Source organism: Cadophora gregata (assembly GCF_030347475.1).
Source record: "Cadophora gregata isolate MNR1 chromosome Unknown scaffold_14, whole genome shotgun sequence".
Classification (NCBI taxonomy): Eukaryota; Fungi; Ascomycota; class Leotiomycetes; order Helotiales; family Ploettnerulaceae; genus Cadophora; species Cadophora gregata.
Window position 1 is genome coordinate 400,961 of NW_026695937.1, and position 21,603 is coordinate 422,563.

Below are 21,603 nucleotides of genomic sequence, written 5' to 3' on the forward strand. Positions count from 1 at the left end.
GCGAGTGCTTCAAGCCAACGACAACAAATACTTTAAATCGGGGGTCAAATGCCTCGTCAGAGTAGCAGCGATTGTATACTCAATGGCGCTAGACACCGAAAATGGTGAAACAAGTCAACAGAGAATCATTTCTAAGAACAAAGCATGGTTTGGGTTGGCAGGAATCTGTCCGACATCCCTAATGTTCGACAGATTCGCTTGGAGGGCAGCTTTGGCACTGGCAAGTGCTCCAAGGTCATTAAATATCGTGATCAGGACATTTCGGCAATTTGCAAGAACGATAAAGAGTTGTAGAAAGGCATATATGACTTCATCTGCGCTGTGAAGGATTCAAACTACTTTACCAGACAAGCTTCCGCATAACCGACGGCGCAAAATCCAGCATAACCAGCTGTCGGCTTCGCAGAGTGGAAAGGCTCTCAGTCGCCGCAGGATCGGAAGACACGAGGGAGAAGTGAGAGGGGCGCAGGAAATCAGACTTTGAGTTGACGGAAGAGGAGTTAGCACGAAGAATAAAGCGGAGGAAAGAGAGAGTTTCCGTGGCGGCGTTGAGCGGTGGGGGATGTTTTCAAAGGGAAGCTGAACAAAGAGTTGCATTCCAGCGGGACACTACTAAGGCAGTTGATCCTTCGTAACTCAACCAAGTGAGCCTTTGAGCCTGTCTGCAGGTAGCGAAATAGTCATAACTCCAATCATCAGTAATCATTTTTTATCGTCCGCTACTCCGATGCAGCCAGTGTGTAAGAGATACCCATACCTTAAACAGCCGCTCACAGGCCTACCCGCTTATCTCTCTACTCATTTTTCAGAGAACATCCACTGAACTTTGCTTCCATCCGGCATTTCTATCTCGAAGTCGGGTTTTCATCTATGATCTCTAGCATACAACATTCACGACCCGTATATCATGTTTCGCACTTTAGCTGAATGCAAATGAAGAACGAAGGGAGTAGAAAAAGTTCGATAGTAGTGGGCAGTGGCTGAATGTCGTTGGAAAGGACGAGTACATTAAATCCTACTAACCAGAGATCTCAATGGAAGAAACCAATCATACCAACATTTCCTAGTGCACCCTCCATTACAATGTCCGCCATCTGGCTCCCCAACAGCTCTTTCCCGATTACGAGTACTACCTACAAGAGTGCCAGTCCATCTACCTACCTACATTCTACCTATAGGAAATCCACTGCCAGGTCTGGCTATTTTAGCCCCACTCTGCTAGCGAGCCTACCTATCAACACCATTCCTTCAAGGCTTCAAATGCCCGTGGAACCCTCCTGCAACTGCCCCACCATGATAAAGATGGTTGATTTAATTGGCTCGCTTGTACGCGATGCCACACGCTGAGAATTTCATAATCGTTCATAAATTAGGATACGCAATTTTCGTCAACTCAATCATGAGGCCTGTTAGTTCAGTGGTAGAATTCTTGCTTTGGGTAAACCATCATCACTTGATGATGGTCCAAATTGTAAGAGGTCTCCGGTTCGATCCGTAAGTTCACATCGCGTCGCTCCACAGCCTCCAACGTTAACTAACGCTTCACAGCGGAATAGGCCCCACGTGATACAACTATTTTTTTGGCCCTCTTTGGGGGAAAGACCCAAATCCTATCTATCTACTGCGTCTCACTCAGTATTTATATACCAGTGCAAAAAATCTACCTCATCATTTTCGGCTACATTCTTTCTTTTCTGCTTGACATTTTTTTTTTTTCTTTTTCGGAAATCATAGCACTGTCCGGAGCTGAAGGTGTGTCTTGTAGCATTCCCTTACGCAAATTTACGCATTTCTCTTCCTCCATCCACTCCGTTGCCGATATTAGACTCGTCCTGTCTCTCCTCTTCTCTCTGTCTGTTACAAAAAAGTCAATGCATACTTGTTGACATTTCTGCTCTGGCCTAGGCACACGACGATCCAACTAACCACATAATTTCACGACAAAGTACTTAAATCAAGGAGCCTCGTCAGATTGTTTCATTTCCACTTCACCATGAGATCCTTCTTTGGCGACCATTTCCTCTGAGTTCCCCAAAGCTACAGAAGTTGTTACGAAAGCTGAGGACGAGGTCGCACATGCATTTGTTCAAGGCGTCAGAGCTTTCATCTTCTGGGCCCTTTTCATCATCAAAGTTCTTCCATTGCAACTGTCGATGGAATGGGAGTCAGGCACTGGGATTTGAAAGCGAAAGCACAAAGGGGTGAGTAAGCCCGAGGGCGATAATTGATAGCTGACCTGACATCAAAACGGCTGTTACAAGTACGATAGCATAGTATACAATTTATGCTCAAGGCTCGCAAACTCCTGAATGCTCTGGCCGCTCCACTCCGTCCACCCTGAGCCTAGTTCCATTGTTCTGAACATGCAGAGCAAACGCCCAGAAATTTCAACCCTCCACTTTCGGTAGCATCATCCTCAAGAAAGTGCCAGCAGCGTTTCTTTTTCCCTAAAGCGACGGCATTCAGAATGATATATCTCCGCGAAAAAGAAAAAGAATGAAGCTAGAGTTCTGGGAATACTGTAGGAAGCAAAACACTCGTAAGCACAGTCCCGGTTCTCAGAGACCAAGGTCCGTGTGCCAAGATCCCCCCGCCTCTTGTCCCTCATTCCAATTGATACTCCTTCACTGTAGACCCCCTTCTGCCGAACTACAGTCTCCAAACATACTTTGCAGGTGCCCTTCACATCGAGCATAGCTTGCATAGATGTTGGCGACATCGAGATTGTCCCGGGGCGAACGTTCCAAGAATTGAAAAATGCAGCAACCATGCTACCATGCACGAATAGTACGAACTCTGCGAAGACTTCCCCCAGGCCAACCATATACTCTGAAGGGTCGCGATTGTTGTCCGAGACATGGAATTGTGTCAACCCAGGATCGAGCCTTTTCTTCTCGATGTGCGGTGTGTCGATATCTTGAAAACCTAGGTCGAGTCAGCATCTCCACACGACTCTCGGAACGAATCAAGAAAGCTCACCGAAGCCTGCCTTTAGCAAAGATACAAGAAATTCCATGGTAGATAAGAAGAACGCCGGTTCAGCCACAGAACCATTGGCAATAGCTATGATGGCAAGCAGCTGATTCCATACTTGGTCAAGCTCAACTTGAGGATGTTTTGCTCTGGTAGATGTTCTCTCTTTCAGTATTTGCAGCAATGCAGAGGCATGGAAGAGGTTATCGTGGAGAAGCACTCTTGTAGGTAAGAAGAGAGTCCGAAGGCGGGTCGCCTGGTTTCGAGACTGGCGGACACGAATTCGAGCTTGGCCTGCGTTTGCACTCTTGAGGTCATTGTTCGTCCTCTCGAACATGAATGTTTGATACATAGAAGTGTGGACAACATGTGGGTGTCTTGATTTGATGTTTTTGAACTCCTGGAATGTCTTTTGGAACTCTTCTTGGTTGATACTGGCGAATATTCGATCCATGTGTGAGCAAAGTGCTTTCTCACGTTCGACCAGGAATGCGTTCTTGGGTAATTCCTCTTGCCCCAAGCTGGTCGTGAGTTGCGTCTGCAACTGATTTGCACAGGCAGTTCCGTTCCATACCTTGCTAAGTTGCATAAAGCTTTGCAACCGCAGGGTGGTATCAGTCTCCAAAGGCGTGGTTGCCAGCATTATCCTACACTCAAGCTCTGCTTCCTGGAGAAGATACAGTTTCTTTAGCACATTCTGATCCGCAGCTTGCAGTCCTGAATGGTACGACCTTGCTATCTCACGACGGGACTGACGGCATCTTAGTTCGACATCTTGGAGTAGTCGCCGAAGCTCGTGGTAGGCAAAGCAGTCAGACCGGGCGGCAATCCACTCCGACGTATCAGGCAAGTGGTGTGCCGCATTATCGATTGACCACCATTCCGAGATATCCTCTCCGGCTGGTTTTGACGTGGACCTTCTTCTCTTTCGTCTTCTTAGCGTTGGTGGGCTTGAGTCGGAGTCATCGGTGATGCTACGTCTTGACATGCTTGGATTTCGAGAAGTGAAGAAAGAGTTTGGAGCAACTTTTTGGAAGAAAATCTGGAGTTACGATTGGAGTTATGCTACGAGTGCGATCGTTCGATCAAAGATAGAAGGTTCTATCTCATGCCTGTTCAGTGTTAGCGTCAAATCGGTTCGTAGCAGTTAACAAACACAGCCATCAATTCGCGTTTCAAAGGGGTTAGCCTTAGTTCAAGAGAAAACGATCATTGATACGTATACCGATAACGCCTTATGGAACACTCTCGATTTCTCTCTTGACGCTTCTCCAACACTCACAGCAGTCTGGTAGCTCTTTGTCTTTCGTTCAGACCAGATTTTTTGAAGTGGCTATAGAAGCAGGACGTTTCCACAGTTTTTCACTCCAAGACACAGGTTGCGCGAACCAGCTGCGATTTGATCACCGAAAAAATCCCCCACTCAGCGACGATGTCGACACCCGACGAAGGAAAAGTTCGGACTAAAGGGAGTCCTCTAAGCTTCGTTCCTCGAAATATCGAACCATTCAAGGAGGAGATCCTCGAGCTTGCGCAAAAGGCAAAAACTGGCTACTTCATCGCGAAACATTTGAAAGAGAAGTATGACTTCACAGTATCGCCCCAGACGATAGGCCGCCGACTGGAGAATTGGGGTCACGTCGAGGCGAAGAAGGAGAATGGCCTCACGGGTTTTAAAAAAGACCTGGATCCCTGGAAGAAAGAAATATGCGCATGGGTGGACATTGGACTCTCAACGAAGGACATACTGAGCAAGTTAGTGTTGGAGTGTAACATTCGTACGAAAAAAGTCACGATCGAAAAGGCAATTTCTCGTTGGAACGAGGAATCCGAATCTCGAATCACCAGCTGGCGGACAATGCGGAGCGTCCGGTCAACAAGGATACTTGAGCAGCCTTCTGCTGCTGTGAACTTGCTTCTCCCAGCTGAGCTTGCTGCATTGAAAGAAGCCATCGTTGGGGAGTATGCTTCGGTCCCTCTCCACCTTCCTGATCCAACCTTCGACTGGATAGACCGCTTGACAGATGCAGCTTGCTATGACGAAACAATCCAAGTGATCTGTATCAAGGAATGGAAACAGCCTGGTCACCACTGGTCCAACGAGCGAGAATTCGATCCAACATGGGTCCTTGGGATCCATCTGCCAGGTAGTTATCAATTCTCCAAAGTCAACACAGAAGCGAAAATCCTCAACTTCGTGACAGCGCAAACTCCGAAAATCCTGACAAGAGTGAAAGACAAGTTGATGGGGTACTTGAAAGTGGCAATCGCTGGAACAACAACAGAGTATGGAGAAGAATATGTGCGCGAGGCAGGCGAGAAATGGCCGACAACAACACCCCCGCTTTGCCTCACTAAGACAGTACAGGCAGTGCGTCAGGAAGTCTTCGAGCTCCAGAGAGACATGGGCTTATCAAAATCTCTCGATCGCCTCCTCGCACAACTCCCAGCAAGCCTTAGATGCCGTAATCTTCATTCACATTACTCGGAGCCGCAACCATCGTTACTACTTCATCGTTTCAGCAACGAAGCGACCCAATCATTGAAAAAGTGGCAGAAGACTTGGATGGTCATGGACCCATTGGCTCCACTGACTCAGGAGGACTTCCGTCTGGTTGAGCAAGGTCCCGCGGCTTCAAATGTCGCAGAGAAACCGGGACCAGCGGAAGATGCTGAAGAACATGAAGAGGCTGTTCCATCCAGCGAGACGGATGAGTTCGGGGGCGGAATCGATGTGGATGAAATAATTGGAGATGGCGGACATGGATGGGATGAGGACGGGCAAGATGAGAAAGGAGAGGAAGAGGATGAGATTGGGCGAGATGGAGCTTGGAAACGGGCTCGTTATCGAGTGCTTCTCCTGGATCGGGTTCTGAAATACGTTCCACAACCCATGATCTTTACTGACTGGCGCCCACCCACTACCGGCGCCCTTCTCGGTTCCTCTCCTTCCAGATTCGGATTTGAGCCATGGACCCCGAACCCAGAGAAAGCAACTGGAGCTCAACTAGACCAATATATGGACACCACATGTGCATACTTGAATAAGATCACAACACTGAGAACGCCAGAGGAGGAGGAGCATTACGATTCGATCTGTCGAACCATGATGGCATGTACAAGTCGTCCACTCAACATTTCAAAAAGGGTGACAGTCACAACGGCTCCGATTGGTTGGTCACGAGAGACGGGACACGATAGTTGGTTCCACTGCCGACGGCTCCTACAGATGTTAGCTCAAAAGTCCAAACTTTTGGCTGAAGATCACCAGAGCTTCGAGATTCGGTTGATGCTTCTTTTAGCTGCTATTGAAGGTGGTTCCACTGAAGCACTTCTTTGGTTGGTACCCTTAGAAGGCCTGTTGCAGGAAATTTCGATTCACATCATTCAACTCGGTCCCTTATCTTCAGCCGAAGAGACTTGTCGACGAGACTTGTGTCGAGAGCTCATGACATTTGTTCATGCAGTAACGCTGAACAGCCTCTCCTTACGATGTTACTTCGGCCAAGACAGGGATAACACAAACATCCAAGCCTGGTATGACACTGTCACTAAGTGTGAGCCTCGTTGCTTTACGCGATGGTGTCAACAACCGCCACCAGCACCTCGCCTGATCACGAACTCGAGAATCAGTAGAGACGTCTTTGCAGTCGGATGTAACGATACCAGACTCGGAGATTCCAAAGTCAGTCTTTTCATTTCCAGCAATCGGAGACCTATCCATCCATGTCTGATCTGTTGGTTCCGAATGTACATTCCAGACCCGACGCTGATTTGCGCGTTCATGTGGTTTGGTGGAATTCACCATGTTTATTCTGCATGTACGAGTGGGAGTGGACGGCACAAGGAGCGAGATAACTAATAGGAGAAAGGTTTCAAGGTTGGAGGGTTGGGGCATTGGAGCGTTGATGAGTTGCTACGGACTCGAATGTAAATATAGTAGTGTGTTGTTCATGCCTCTAGCGCTGAGTCTTCTTCTCTAATTATTACTTCCCCTCCTCTTTATGCCTATTTTCCCTGCAGCTAAACGGTCTTCCCCCACTTGCTGAACTTTGATTTTTTGTCTTTCTTTTATATTTCCACTTTTTCTTTTATTTCTTTCTTCCTCCTCTCTTTGTCCTGTCTTTCTTTCTTCTTTTTCTTTGTGTTCATCGCTCCTATCACGTCTCATTGACTAAGAGCAAATGACTTATCCTAAGGTAGTATTGCAAAGTCTTTCTCATCGCTGTTAGTAAATCTTCTGGTGTTTCTTAGAAATTCTTAGAACTGCCTGGAATTGGGGTCAAAGACGTACATGACAGCATCTCCTCAACACAAGCGAATCTCACCTCCTTTGCTTCCTTGTTGTTGTCAGACACGCCCGAGCTCTCTTCATGTGTTTTCGCTCACGGTCTGTGAGGTTCAATGTATGCCTATTGACATTCCTACTCTGGCCTGGGCACAACACGAGCCAAGCACCCACTCACACAGCTCAATCAACCACATAACCTTATGGCAAAATACTTACAAGGAGCCTGACTTTTCGCGTTGGGTGGCCTGATCCAGAGCGGGTTATTGTTAGATAGGTACTTAAATCGCATGGCCATCTTGGCTTTCATCGTGGCTCCTAGGCAGGATCAATACGAAAGCCAAGAAGCTCCTGCGCCAGGTAATTATCTATCCAAGAAAGCTTCACCTATTAATATTACATTACTGAGTATTTTCGATATCTAATTCAAATTTCAAATTCTTATCTCCAAAAAAGAAAAACAAATTCTACAGATTCAAGATTAAATCGGATTCACTAATTGCTACCTTCACTCCTCTCCTCAGCCTACCTTACCCACCCCAAAACAGCCTGTTCGTACTGCCTAAAATCTTCTCTCCCCATCCGCCCCCGGCACAACACCTTCTCTATTCTTCGTCTCCCCAGCAAATGTACCCGTCAATCTTTCCCTATCTCCCGAGTTCGCAACAGCTTCATTTTTCAGTACACCTTCTCTCTGTTGCCGATGTCAGTGATTGTTCAGTTCCAAGAAAACTACATGTATAATAAACTTCAATAGATTTCCACTCCATGCCCTTGGGATTTGAAATCGTGCAGAGGGGGAGACGTAAAAGGAGGAATAGCAAACTCATAAGATATGATTGAAAAATAGTTGTAAGATTTTGAAAAGAAAGGAAAGGAAAGGAAAGGCAAGGAACAGAAAACTCACATCCCCACCAGCCCCATCAACCCCCTTATTAAACTCCCCCCTAAACTTCTCCCCAATTCCATGGATTCCAGCCAATACACCCTTTACTCCGCTTCCTGTTCCAGAGGAAGAAGATGAGGTGCCATGTTCATTTTTCTGATACAAAACCCCAAAGTCAGCCATTCAGTTCAGTTTTCTCGTAGGTTTCTCATCAAGAATGCATTTCGAGAGTCTTTCTTTCCCTTAGTCAACTGGCCCGTTTGAATATCAAGTTTTGCCATAAAAGCAAAAGCAAGGCACAAGGGCCTGGCGTTCTCTCAGGGAGAAAGGGCAAGGAAGAGGGCGTGAAAATCTCCTGGTACTCGCACGGGAAGGGGGGAGGATACCATATGAGATAATCCGAAATGTGGACATACAGTAGTCCCAGAATCCCGCATCCCTACAGGAGCAGTACTATTCACACCATTCCCAGCACCACACCCCGACCCAGCCGTCACAGGTTCATCCATCCTACCGATGCGAGTGCTTGACAGACCCTCTGCTTCAACAACTGGTGTACGTTGTGCCATTTTTGCCTTCTGGCTTTCTACTCCTAAAATTGTGGTATTGGATGTATATTTGGCACAGAAATATAAAATCCGACGAAGTGGAGAAAGTGAGGAAGATATCGGTTTTGTTAAATTTGAAGAATATGTTAATCGTGTAGGTGTGGGTATATATGAGATGATATGTCTCGGTATCTCTGGGAGTCTGAAGCCCATAATAATCTGACGTCACCTATTCGAGATTCACGACTAAACGACACGACCTCTCCACAAGTAAACAAGGCTCCTCCCCCAAGATTCTTCCGATACCCTACTCCAACAGCTCTAGAATTACGACAAACGGTCAAACATTTACCTGTTCTGTAAAATCATTTCAATATTTGTCCAATGTTCTTCAATGTATATCATCTAACGCCACCAATCAACTCTCATCTCATCTCCAAGTCAAATGTTGATGCTAATCGTATGGCATACCTAGGTACCTCAATTTCATCATTATGTACCTCTCTCACAGTCCTCCGCGCTCCGAAAAGTCATCACCTGAACCAGAACCCGAATTCTTGACTGAAAATATATCTTCCTTGACAATCGTACACATGATTCTATCTACTTCCTTCTTCTCTCATACCCGTGCCATCCAGCCAGCGAAACCGCCCAAACGCCTTGCAGGAAAACAGGAAAGACAGGATTTCCTCTCCTTATGCCAGATCGTCATCGTCACCAAAGCCATCATCAAAGAACCAGCCAGCATCACTCAATCCCAAAAATAGAAACGGCCAAATGCACATCGTTCGTCTTTCATCTCTCAAATCGCTTCTTTCGTTCTCATTACCACATCCTCATCTCTCTTGGTATCCATCCAACCCTCACTATCCTACCAGCCTCGCTCCACCTCCACCTCTCTTTCATATGCTGACCAAACTGCAGCAAACCAACCCCATGCCCCCAGAATCCTAACAGTATACCACCACGCCAAGCACACGGCTCAGAAAAAGAAGACGGCTATATACTCATAACAAAAAACACCCGCTTGCTTGCTTGAAGTCAATCAACCCTCCCGTGCTGCCAATGCCCGAGACCTTCTTGTGTACCCTTCGTGAAGCTTCTCTTCCCATGCCTTATCCTCATCGCAAGGCCGTGACTAGATCGTATCCAGATCGTGATCTCGTGCATTCATGCCCTTTCTTGCTTTCGCATTCATTTTCGCGAAGTCCTCACTTCTTCTTCTTCCATACACGTTGAAGTCATGACCCTCAACCATCCCACTGAATTTACAAATCCCAAATATTAACGATCCTCTCACTCCGAATGCCCCTCATTAAGCACCATCTCCATCACAATCTGATGCCCCATAATCTCCGGATGCGCCATCGCCAACTTCAGCGTCCTCCTCTCCGCACCACCAGGGAAACCCTGCGGGCTCATATGACTTGTAGCCCCGCCAGCCCCGAGAGGATTAATGCCATAGTCCAAACACCTGACATCTCTCCCTGCAATGACCTGTCTGAGTCTCCCATTCTCGGCATTTCTCACCTCGACGAAATCGCTGTCGAACAGGACGAGGTATGCCCCATACATGGCTGCCTTCTGAGCTTTACCAACAAACTCCATGATGACCGAGCGGGAAACCTCGCCATGCTTGTCGACGTAAACGCCACATTCCTCGTAGCAGAGAAGAAACTCTGCATCGGAGAGGCGGAACATGCCGAGCGGTTTCTGGCCGTTGAGACGGTTGGCGATGTTGCCTATAGCGGGGTTCTTGGTGTCAGGAATACTCATAGGGACTTTCTTGTCAAGGGTCATGAGTTCGAAGCCTTTAAGGGTGGAAATGGCAATGTAGGTGTGGAACAGGTTAATGGTGAAGCATTCGGTTGGGATGTAGAACTCGTCGAACTCGCGGAAGAATTCAGTATTACCACCTCCAAATTTCTTGCCGAATAAGCGGCTCTTCTTTTCCGAGGACTTCTGGAACACGGGTTCTAAGACTTTGAAAGTTGAGTGAAGTCCTTCACGCTTCTTGTAGAAGACCAAAGTGCGATCCTTCATGCGTGCTGTGGCGAAGAAAGATACATCCCTGGTTCCGGATAGCTTTTGCGGTGCGCGGCGGGCAGTATCGTGTGGTGCAGGGAAATTAGAAATTGGTACAATGACATCGAGATGGTACGCTATTAATGCCTTGTCGGCAATGATTAGGCAGAGTGAGAACTCCTCCAGAACAGCGATCTGTGTGACTCGATTCATTTGAATGGACTGCTTTAGGTTAGTTGTGAACATTTTAAAAACAGTGCCGACTTACCCTTGTCCACCCTCGAGGATTCGATGCCTCAGAGGTATAAACACCATAATCTGTTCCAATAGCCACCATTGACTTTCCGAAACAGTTGAATGCAGTTGCACAGTTGACTTGAGCTCGGCAGACCGGACCAGGTCGAGGTGCAGTATATGACCTCTCCATTTCCCGAATTGCTCTTTCTAGAGGAGTGCCCTTGACTGACACAACACTTCTTTGGGAGACTGCTGATGAGATATCATATGCAAAAGCACTATCCGCCATAACACGCATCCGGAATGGCTCGGCATTCTGCTCGAATAGAGATGCTGCATATCGGGTCTTTGCTTCCAGGATCTTGTCACACCAGTCTTGTCGATTTTGAGCAGTGGGTGCGTAGAGAGTGTACACCTCGGTCTTGCCCAGATGCTTGACTCTGAATGGATACATGGATCTACTCTCGCTCTCATTGGTTGTGCTAGGTGCAAGCCTCGTGACAGAGTTGACAGTCGTGATGGATTGGTTGGAGTTGGTATGCTCCAGTGTGTTGGCTCGCTCCATGCTGCCAGTGGCCGCTCGGTTCAGGTTCAGTCTTGACTCAGAGCCTGCAGTCTTGGTGACTGTTGTGACAGCTCCAATACCCTTGACTGAAGACTTGACGACTGGATCATCATTTGTACTCTCGAGGACGAGAAGTTGCATGGGGATTGGCTACATCATATTAGCAACGAAAATTTCCAATAAATCAGTGTACTCACAAGTTTCGAAACATCATAAACCTCCTTCTTCCGCCCACCAGCACTGTCCGGCTTCGCAACCGTCTTCGCCAAGACGAAGTAGTGATCAAACAGAATGGCATGGGTTTCCAACCATGCAAAGCGATTGGCACCAGCACGTTGCAGATCTCCTTGGAAGATAAGTTCGCGGCCAAGATGATCCAGGTTAAGTTCAACACGTTCCATGCCAGGTCTGAGGTAGAGCTTCGATTGCAGTTCGATCATCTCGACTTTCTTGGATTGCTCATCAACTTTGGCGTCACACTCAAGTGTGACCGCTTTGATCTCCTCAATAGCAGTTGCAAGAGTGGCTTTCTCTTCCGTATCCTGTGTCATGTTCTTCAAGACTGTACCAAGGAGGAGAGTATATCTTTGCAAGCGAGTGATAGGTGCCTTCAGATAGGTGTTCCAATCCAGACGGCCAGAAAGCTTGTTATCTCGAGCCTGGTCCAGAAATTGTCGGAAGAGTAGATTCTTATCTGCTTCCCTTCGGACCAGGTAGGTGGCATAGGGAAATCCAGCAGCATATTCTACGTAGGCAGCCCTTGCCTTTCGAATCCACTCTCTGAAGATGTCGCTGAAACCAATGATCCAGGGGCCTTGTTCCTTCTGTCGGTACTTCAATTGAGCCAAGAGATAATTCTCGTTGACTTCCTTGATGGCCTCGATCTTCCCAAACACAGACCCGATGAACTTCGCAACCTTATTCTTCGCAATGATTGGAGGCTGCCATGACGCCAAATCGTCTCTGTACAGAACGCGGAGCACATTGATCTGGTCCATATATATATCTTCCGACATGACAATCTCGTGCAAGTTGTTCTGACGTTCGATTTCTTTCTTTGATGACCCTTCAATCATCTCCTTAGTCAGCTTGAAAAACGTGACCCAGTCTTCCGATTTCCTCGATGGCTCCAGGATGTGTGATTGAAGATTAATCTTCTTCAGCGTACGTGTACAGTGATGCGAGTAACAACGGCCGTGGATCTGATGCTCATGAACCTTTGGAGAATAGCAACCGGAACCAGTAAGCTGCCATAATACACCAGACAGCGTTCCTTGGCCAAATTTGACCCATTCCTCTTCAGGCACAAGAATCCCGGCATCAAACATGGATTTGACGACGCGCTGACTCAGGGTCTCAGCATCCGCTGTATTCATAGTCGGTACTTTGTGGGTGAAAAGAGCTACAAGACCATCTTCAATTGTCTTCTGGCGCAGATCGGATTCTCCTTCTCCCGTGTCACCACCAGCCAATTCTCGAATCCAAGCAGCAATACCGCTCAAAGCCCACGGTTCCTGACATTTGGCATACTCACTGGTCGACAACCGCGATGGAGAGAACTTCTTCCGTCGTCCGCCGGCAGGTAATGCAGGAAGATCTAGGGTCATCGATGACTGGGGAGTTGCGCCAACATCATAACCATCCAGACCACTGGGTTGCCTTCCTCCTAGTCTAGCCGCCTTTTGTCTCGCTTGCCTCTCCTCTGCATCTGTCTTGGATCTGACAGGAGGAACAGTCTGCGGCGTACTGCTGTGACTCGATAGAGAGGTAGATCTTGGTACATACTGGCCACCAGGGGATAGCATATTTGCTGGAGGATATGCGTCTGGACCAGCAGGCGTGTAGAAGCTTCTGGCATTCTCGGTACTCGATGAGTACGAATGAGAGTGCTGGTGGGTTTGACGGTATGACCCAGCTGGCAGGAGTTGGGGGGTTCTGTTCTCGGACAATGGTGGGACTGCTGGGAGAGGTCGGTTGTATGGAGAAGAGCTCATTCCTGGGTGATAAAACAACTCCGGCATGTCATCACGAGACGGACTCTCGCTTCCGGATCTTCCACTGAGCCTCGAATCAGATAGACGCGAGTGTAAAGAGACTTGCTCATCCCCTTCATCAAAACTCAATCTATGAGATTGTGAAGTAGGTCGCTGTAAGCCACCAGTCCCAGAAGTATCGACTCTTGCAGCTTCGAATGCCGGGAAAGGATGGATATCCCCAACACCAGGAATAGAGTAGTCAGTCATTCCTCCGAGTCCAGCCGCTGGCACTCTGGTATTGGTATAGCTGTTAGATCTTCCTAGGTCGTGGTCGCTCGGTAATGGTCGACTCTGGTCGTCCATTTCACTGCTATGTCCTGTATTCATATCATCGCCATAAGACATATGGGCATCATATCCACCTCCCACCAGGCCCAAGTCCATGTGCTTATAGTCGCTATCGCTACTCTCATCCTGCGATAATTGCTGCTGAGGCTGTGACTCGTAGATACCAAATCCCATACCACCGACAGCACCAGCAATACGGTCCATTTCGTCCGCTTGTTTCATAGCTTCCAGTCCAGCAGCAGCTTCAGCATCACTCTCGTAGTCATCCTCTCCGAAATCGTCGTAATTCTGGTCATAATTGTTGTTCGCGGTCGTAGCCGTAGACGCATGTCTATCAATACCGGTAGTCGCAATCGTAGTAGCCCTGGAGTCATATCGATGGAGATCTTGCAGCTCGCTATCCAGAAGATCCCCATTTCTCGCATCCAATCCTTGTGGTCTGCCATGCCTCGATCCTGACGTTCCCAGGGCATCTCCGATATCTGCGAAAAGCTGCTCCTGCGAAACACCATTATCCGTATTATGTATTCCCCAATCATCGTCATCGCCCGTATCGTCCTCGACTGGCGCACTCGGCAGAGGTCTCAAAGTGGGATGTCTCTGAAGTCCTAGACCAGCTGTTGGCTGTCCACTTTGCGACAAGACTGGCGGCTGTATTCCTGTCGAATGACTCGAAGAACGTTTCGTACGATTCGCAAAAGATTGGTCGTCGTAGGATCCTTGAGAAGATGAATGCGCTCGACCATAATTTCCATAATCCGGAAATTGAGCCGTAGCCTGACTCGAGGAGGCAGGCCTGTAGTCACTTGGGGTGTACTCTCCGCCATTCGTCGGATAAGGAGCAGAAGGAGGAGGGTTGTAGAGAGATTGCCTAGGAGGTAGAGGAGCTGAATTAGATGGAGTGTAAGTAGGACTGGCCAGAGGCTGCTCGTATTGACGATCTGGTCGACTAGGCACTGGTGGGGCAAATTGCTGCTGATTTTGGGGCGAAGGCCAGTATGTAGGCGTCTGTGGAGGTTGTGGCAGAGCAGGAGAATTGTACGAAGGCGCATAGTTGTTGTATCCCGAGACCGTGCCTTGGCGCATTGGCTGGGAAGAAGCTTGAGGAGCTTGGTACAGAGCTGGATTATAGGGTTGATGAGCAGTTGGTGGAGTAGGAGCAGGAGCATAGGCAGCCTGTGGGCGATACTGCGGCGTCGGTTGGGAGTGTGATTGTGTCCTAGCAAAATGCTGAGGGTTGTAGGAGACCTGTGGGGGAGATTGAGCTGATGGGAAAGGCTGATACTGATGCTGATATCCCGACAACGCTGGAGTAGAACTCCCAAATGAACTTCGTCCTGGAGAGTGAGGAGTCTGTGAGCTCGGGCTGTTCATGAACAGTTCTTCCTGTGTCCTGACATGCGCCGATGGTGCTCCTCCCTGATATCTGTTCCCGTTGTGGTCGAGAAAGGCCGCATCATCCCCGTTATCGAAACTCGATTGTCTGTGTAGGCCAGATAAAGAGTTCGAGTCCTGCGCACCTCCCGGTCCGTACTGCGCAGGAGGCACATGGCCGTATCGTCGTTGACCGTTAGATCGAAAAGACATTGTCGCGGCTGAAAGACTCGGCGCAAATGCCAATGTAGCTCAACGAACGTTTGGATGCTCGAATTAATGCAGAGGCCGAGCTTGACGGTCTAAGACGACGACTTGCAATCGATGGCTCTTGGCCAAGCGTCGGGAATTGAGAAAAGGTCTTGCTGCATTGGTGAGCGCGGTGCGCAGGCAGGCTGTGTGGTCGAGTTGGGTTGAGGCAATTCAAAAAGCCAGCTTCGAGTGCGACCCCATCCGCTCGTCCCAGTAGCTGCTCTCGAGAGAGCCTTAGCGATCGTAAGTATTATTTGTTACTGCTAGCAGCTCGTAGATGTGCGGCACTTGCGCAGTCGAGGCTGGATGATGTGCAGTGTCGTGTCGTGTCGTGGAAGTTTTGTCGTCCTCGATGCAGTTCGTAAGCATGTGTTGATTTGACGTGGTGGTCTGGGCTGGATGGGATGGGTGATCTGACGTCCCGCCCGCGTTCCTGTTCCGGTCGGGAGTTTCGCTGCGCTGGTCTGCTCTGTCTGACTGTCTGGTGGAGTAAGGTTACGAGCAGAGGCTCTGGGTGCGATAAAGACGGGACTTAGCTCTGCTGAAGTGGTAGGGCGGCGGCAACAGGCAGCCAGCAGACAAGACTGCCGAGTAAATGTAAGACAATAACTTACAGCGAGGCGAGCTCTGTCAATTCAATAGTCTGGCGGGTGATATCTCAACGCCCACGCTTGAGTGTTGTTGGGCAGAATTGAATGCCGGTCTTGATACGGAGTATAATGTTGTGTCCTGTCGTTTCTGCTGTGCTTTTTCTACGGAATTAACGAAGTAACGCGAGGCGAGGCAAGGCAAGGTTGTTTCGGGCAGGTCATGTCAGACAGCAGAATGTGGATACAAGACGGAGTGTTTTGTTTCTTGGGAATTGGGACGAGGTCAAGGTCAAGGTCAAGGTCAACGAGGCACACACTTCTATCTCTGCTGCAAGTTGCAGCCAGTCCGCTCTGACGGGTCCAGAATGATGCCGGGGGGATAATTGTGACTGGGCTGAGCAGCACGCAGCGTGTGTCGCAAGCTCGAGCTGCTTGATTGGTTGTTTTGTTTTACGAGCACTTTACGATATCATGAGCTGGACTTCTGCTTATTTTCTACATATGAACAGAAAATGTTGTATTGCTGTATCTCTTTGGTGTCTTCCTTCACTCTATCTCTTCTGTATGCATTGCCCTACTTTTGTCTATCAAGCACATCACACCATCATCAAAGAACGCCTCGAATCCTAACAAACTCATTCATCCTCACAAGTCAACTGCGCCACTACGCAGCCTTACCACAGCAAAAGTGGCTGATGCAATTCCGTCAGTAAGCAACCCATCAAGAAAGGAACTTGCAAAAGCAAAACTCCACACCCTCCTGAAACACATCCTCTACATTTCCAGTCCCTTGCCTCCCTCAGTACAAGACAACAAAGCATGGATAGCACGGCCTCAATCGCGGTCGAAGCTGTACCCCGAACCTTATCTGAGCCCCAGCTCGTCAACTTTCGTATTTAAGTTTAAGTTGGAAGGTCATATGTCGGTCGGCGGGAATCATAACACATCATCGCACCATGCTCCTCGCTCGACGCGTATCATAGGGCTGAGGAGAATATGCTTGTCTTCTCACGGCGGCTACATTACAGGTGAGAGCTGTGCCGCGCTGGGAAGCTGACTGCCGTCGGTTCGGGAACCATTCCGATGCGATGGGATGCATTTGGACCCCACGATGCCAGATATTTATTTATATGTCTGAATGATTCCTCACTCCGTCACTCCTGGAAAGCTGGAATCCTATCCCTTTCCTTATAAGCATCCCACGCTCTCGCTTTCGTTCGAAGAATTGATCTATGTAAGTAAGCTTTTCAGCAAGTGCGGAAGCTAGTGACGAGTACGCGGAAGCCGGAGTGAGAGTCAGAGTCTGGGATATCTCCGGCTGAATGCTACGATCATATTATGATGATTTAGCGCAACGTAAGCAGCATGTGAAAACGTCTAAGCCTCAGCCCATCAGCTGAATCTGCCAAATCTGCGGCACTTTCTCCGGAAGCTGGGAAGATTATTACATATTAGCGCCAAGAGCTGAGAAAGTTCGACATATTGTCCTGCCGTCGTTGACTCTTGACCCCGCTCTTGCTTACTTACCCTACCTTCCAAGAGGAGGCAATGAGGGGCTGTTATTATTCCCTCAATCACTTACTGATTGAGAACCTTTGGGACTAAATCTAATGGGCTCGCTTAACATTCACTGTTATTGTTTGGTTTGCTTGGGATCCTAATGGGGACTTGACTTGAGGAGAAAAACAACACAGAAACGGCAGACACAAACTCCCAGATGAAATAGAGAAAAGGTGTAATTAAATCCGCAGATTCCCTTCACACCACTTCCCACCTCACAGCTCACCAAACCCAAAACACAACCCCAAACAAGCGATTTTCCAAGTCCTCACCCTCACAACTACCTTCCTATTCCCAGGCTGCCCATACTCTGAACTCAGAAAATCAGAATCCCTTTCCTCCCCTATTACCCCCAACAAATCCCGCCTCCTCAATAGACCCCGGCTTAAACTGACCCTGACACGTCCCCGGGAAGCTACCAAATTCCCACTTACACCAATTCCAGCAGCACGCCTTATCTTGGAAACAATCGGCTGTTATCGCGTATTAGTCTCCGGTATGCAGTCTTTGGTATCTGTGTGGCTGGATGAGGGATGGATGGATGGATGGGCAAAAAGCTTTGCTTTGGATACGGGAGAGTGAGAGTGAGAGTGAGAGATGGGGATGGGGATGGGGATGGGGAGGGAGTGAAAGGGTAGAGTTGGGTTGGTGAGTGGATAGGATGGGACGAGACAGAAGGGAATCCTTGTACTTACAGCCAGCAGAGTAGCACTGAGCGTGTACAGGCTCGTTCCTGAGACGGGAAGAGAGGTGATGAGCGCGGGCGGGGGCGAGGTTCGAGTCCTGCTGGATGTTTAGTTCCTTGTGACGTTGATTCCAATGTGCTGGTACATTTTATGATGGGGATCGAGAAGGAGACATGAAGAGAAAGGTAAGGAAAGTGGAAGAGGCAGGAACAGGGACGAAAGGGGGGAATGGAAAGAAGGGGAAGAAGAGAAAGATGAATGGGGAGGAGCACATACCTCGATGTTGATCACCACGTTAAGCGGCTCGGGGAGAGCGATGGCTAGGACTCGGGATTGGGTAAATGCCAGGATGGCGAGGCTGTAGATGGCGGTAAGTTGCATTTTAGCTTCGGACGAAGTGTGGTTTAAGTGATTTATCGGAAAATCGAATATCAATTAAATTTTCCTAGCTGTTGGTGATAGTTGAAGCCACGGGTTGTGCTGGATGGAAGAAGGGCTTTTATATTTGAAATCTAATGTCTTGAGTCGTGCCTAGCCTGGAGCGATACTGTACGGACAGTCTGAATGGAAGGGAGAGACATTAAGAGCACAATCGTCGATGGGGGGAGACATGTATTCCCTCTGTAAATAACAAGTTGTTGATTTTTGGCCACAAGTGCAATGGTATTGTGTACATCACTTCCTTTGCATCTTCGATCTAATATTCCCGAAAGCCCATATCGGAATCGTGGAACATCCAAATATTGAACGCAGAATCATAACACCTACCGGAACATTCGTCTGTTTTCTCACAACTCCAGCAGTAAATTTCAGAAAGTGGAGGGATCAAGATCTGCATATTCGCACTCCCAGTGTAGTATTTGGTCCCTGGATATCAGGTTTTGTGACACTGTTACATGTCACCTGTACCTCCAACAAACCTGGGGATATTCCCGTTCCCCATGTACCATAACCATCAAGGTATGAACCCAGGTCCAATTGTAACGATACATATCAACCTCGGTTCCAAGGGAGTGGACTGAAGCGACGGCTGCAATACAGAGTCACAGTGTTTTGAAAAAGTGGCATAATGTCTTGGATGTTTAGACAGAAGAATTTGAAAGGATTGTAGAAATGTATCTTTCCTCCTTGTCAAACGTGTCTGTCGAAAATTCCTTGCGCCGTTAAGCTTCGCTATCTGGGGATATTGGAGTCAGTCTGTGAGGAGGAAACACGGCGGTATGTATGCTCTACACAAAAGAAACACTGTGTTGCTCAATAGTTATTCGAGGACTCAAAGTGTGATTCAGTGTTTCGGGAACTGTGCTACGGTTATTTGTAGTATCTCACATAGATTATGAACAGTTCTCATGTGAAATTACCTGACCGATACCCCCTAATCTCGCTTCCAACCAAGAATTTACCCCAGACCCAGCATAGTTATAGACCTAAGAACTCGCTGCCTTCAATGCACCCTCCAAATCTCTCATCGGATCGCCGTTCTCCCTATGTATTCAATCAGTAAGAGTAGATCATCCCATCCAATAACTTCAAAATATCAAATCCGAAAGACCAAGCACCACATTCTTTCAGTTCCATCCTCCGACACCTGTAATCACCAAAGTGACATGCAACATGAGGATCAAGTGAAAGCACGTACCACAACCCTAATACAGCTTCTGGCTGTTTGTAACCTAGCAATGAGTGCATCATCGGCGACAACTTCGGTACCATGCTCCTCGGTATTGCAAGGAATTGGTTCTCTTCTGTACGAAGCGTCCCGCGGCAAAAGAAGAGGCCGTGGACTATACGGGTGCTGTTGGGGACGCTGTTGTGTCCACCGCCGTGGTAGGAGCCGGCGAGAAAAATAAGAGCTGATCCCGGGGACATTTCTGGGGAGGATGTTAGTTGGGTCATTTGGTGATGTGACGAGAAAGTAAGGAGGAAATGGGTGTTGTGACAGGGGTTGTTAGCGAGGTGCAGATATGCCAACGATCACTTTGAAGTAGGAAGAGAAGTCAAAACAGAATAACCTACCAGCAAATGTAATCTCATCCAATTTCGGCTGCCTCTTCTCATCCCACTTATGACTCCCAGGGACAAACATCGTCGCGCCATTCTCTCTCGTCGTCTCAACCCCTGCAACCAAACACGCAAACTGACTAACTTTCTCCAACTTGTATGGCAACGAATGATCTACAAGATGAATCCCATCATCTCTATGCAACCTCTGTCTCGGCGCTCCATGTCGAATCTGGAAACTCACACTTAGAGAAAGCAATGGTTCAATATGCCAGTTTTTCTTGATTTCCTCGTTTGGCATGGAACCCTCGTCTGTCAGGATGCGAGATCGGAGAGCGACTAGGATGGGGTGTTCGCAAAGGGCGAGCATAGTGGGGGATTTGGCGATAAGGCCGCCGATGAGTTGTGTTTCCTGGGGAACAATTGCAATCCCGGAGTGAGGAGTTGCGTTGATGCCAGTGTATGGTGCTGTGTCAGTTGCTATTTGAGCTATTTCTGAGGGGGTGAGGAGGTCGGTTAAGATGAGCCCGCCATCGCGGTCGAGGGTAGAGATGATGGTCTCGATGGAAGTGGTAATTGGTAGCTTAGATATGGAGGTGGTGGGTTGGAAAGAGGGGTCGATGGGGGAAGGAGGAATAAAAGCACCCATTTTGAAGGTATATGCTTGGGAAGTAAAAGGGAGCAAGTTGAATGGTCAAATACAGAGAATTGAGTCAGATGAAAAGAACCAGAACTATGAGAAGTAGAGGAGAGAAAAGATAAATAGATATAGATATAAGAAGTGAGATAGTAGCTATGTGCTTGTGATCTAGAACCGTACTTGAGAACGTAGAGTGGGGTAAAAGAGGGGCAGGACAACCTGGCCAAGATCCGTACATCTAACACAAATAGACTGTTGGTGTGGAAATCTCCCAAGATACAATGATAGTGTAGGGTGAGCAGCTCCCAAAGAGGAGACGAAGTCCAGAAAATGTGATAGGAAGGTTTGGACGATGGGCCAATGAGGGTAGACAGCTAGTCAGATTCCCATGATGCCGGGTAATGGTAAAGTTAGTGGACAAACTTAATGGAAAACCAGATGAGATGTATACCTGAGAAGAGAATTTTGTTGATATTGCCAGGAAGCGAGGCTTTATATGTTTCTTCCAAAAGTCTACAGATCTACCTAGGTACGCTCAATCCTGTTCTGTTCCAGTTCCAGATTGTCTGGGTCTCTTGCCCGCGGGCCGCCCTAATCGCCCCTCTTGCCGCTTTCACGCACACGTGATTAGGACCCTTGCTCCCCCACCTTCTT

At 48.1% G+C, this 21,603-nt stretch overlaps 5 protein-coding genes across 5 annotated transcripts; 1 reads left to right on the forward strand and 4 right to left on the reverse strand.

Annotated features, from left to right (window-relative positions):
- The first annotated feature begins 1,401 nt into the window (after positions 1-1,401).
- Positions 1,402-7,199, forward strand: ONS95_004222 (uncharacterized protein). Its single transcript, XM_058497572.1, has 2 exons — positions 1,402-2,201; positions 2,262-7,199. The coding sequence occupies exon 2, from the start codon at positions 4,406-4,408 to the stop codon at positions 6,833-6,835; it is 2,430 nt and encodes an 809-aa protein (XP_058352296.1). The 5' UTR covers positions 1,402-2,201; positions 2,262-4,405; the 3' UTR covers positions 6,836-7,199.
- ONS95_004221 (uncharacterized protein) lies at positions 2,417-3,961 on the reverse strand (the record flags this gene model as incomplete). Its single annotated transcript, XM_058497571.1, has 2 exons — positions 2,417-2,925; positions 2,980-3,961. The coding sequence occupies 2 exons, from the start codon at positions 3,959-3,961 to the stop codon at positions 2,417-2,419; spliced, it is 1,491 nt and encodes a 496-aa protein (XP_058352297.1).
- Positions 7,200-7,709: 510 nt separating the features above from the next.
- ONS95_004223 (uncharacterized protein) lies at positions 7,710-8,870 on the reverse strand. Its single transcript, XM_058497573.1, has 3 exons — positions 8,564-8,870; positions 8,169-8,303; positions 7,710-7,955 (listed from the first exon to the last, which is right to left on the reverse strand). The coding sequence occupies exons 1-3, from the start codon at positions 8,714-8,716 to the stop codon at positions 7,824-7,826; spliced, it is 420 nt and encodes a 139-aa protein (XP_058352298.1). The 5' UTR covers positions 8,717-8,870; the 3' UTR covers positions 7,710-7,823.
- Positions 8,871-9,049: 179 nt separating this feature from the next.
- On the reverse strand, positions 9,050-19,070 carry ONS95_015026 (uncharacterized protein). Its single transcript, XM_058508709.1, has 3 exons — positions 11,720-19,070; positions 10,989-11,672; positions 9,050-10,942 (listed from the first exon to the last, which is right to left on the reverse strand). The coding sequence occupies exons 1-3, from the start codon at positions 15,431-15,433 to the stop codon at positions 9,992-9,994; spliced, it is 5,349 nt and encodes a 1,782-aa protein (XP_058352299.1). The 5' UTR covers positions 15,434-19,070; the 3' UTR covers positions 9,050-9,991.
- A 502-nt stretch (positions 19,071-19,572) lies between these two features.
- Positions 19,573-21,479, reverse strand: ONS95_004224 (uncharacterized protein). Its single transcript, XM_058497574.1, has 4 exons — positions 20,325-21,479; positions 19,948-20,179; positions 19,670-19,793; positions 19,573-19,613 (listed from the first exon to the last, which is right to left on the reverse strand). The coding sequence occupies exons 1-3, from the start codon at positions 20,956-20,958 to the stop codon at positions 19,736-19,738; spliced, it is 924 nt and encodes a 307-aa protein (XP_058352300.1). The 5' UTR covers positions 20,959-21,479; the 3' UTR covers positions 19,573-19,613; positions 19,670-19,735.
- Between the last annotated feature and the right edge of the window lie 124 nt (positions 21,480-21,603).

Excerpts from the sequence above, each read along its gene's own strand:
- ONS95_004224 (XM_058497574.1), bottom strand. The coding sequence starts at position 20,958 with ATGGGTGCTTTTATTCCTCCTTCCCCCATCGACCCCTCTTTCCAACCC. Across the intron at positions 20,180-20,324 it reads GGATGAGATTACATTTGCTG|AAATGTCCCCGGGATCAGCT; the intron begins GTAGGTTATTCT and ends CATCCTCCCCAG. Across the intron at positions 19,794-19,947 it reads GAAGCTGTATTAGGGTTGTG|GGAGAACGGCGATCCGATGA; the intron begins GTACGTGCTTTC and ends TTGAATACATAG.
- ONS95_004223 (XM_058497573.1), bottom strand. The coding sequence starts at position 8,716 with ATGGCACAACGTACACCAGTTGTTGAAGCAGAGGGTCTGTCAAGCACT. Across the intron at positions 8,304-8,563 it reads TGCGGGATTCTGGGACTACT|AAAAATGAACATGGCACCTC; the intron begins GTATGTCCACAT and ends GTTTTGTATCAG. Across the intron at positions 7,956-8,168 it reads TTGATGGGGCTGGTGGGGAT|AGAGAAGGTGTACTGAAAAA; the intron begins GTGAGTTTTCTG and ends CATCGGCAACAG.
- ONS95_004222 (XM_058497572.1), top strand. The coding sequence starts at position 4,406 with ATGTCGACACCCGACGAAGGAAAAGTTCGGACTAAAGGGAGTCCTCTA.
- ONS95_015026 (XM_058508709.1), bottom strand. The coding sequence starts at position 15,433 with ATGTCTTTTCGATCTAACGGTCAACGACGATACGGCCATGTGCCTCCT. Across the intron at positions 11,673-11,719 it reads TTTATGATGTTTCGAAACTT|CCAATCCCCATGCAACTTCT; the intron begins GTGAGTACACTG and ends AATATGATGTAG. Across the intron at positions 10,943-10,988 it reads ATCCTCGAGGGTGGACAAGG|TCCATTCAAATGAATCGAGT; the intron begins GTAAGTCGGCAC and ends AACCTAAAGCAG.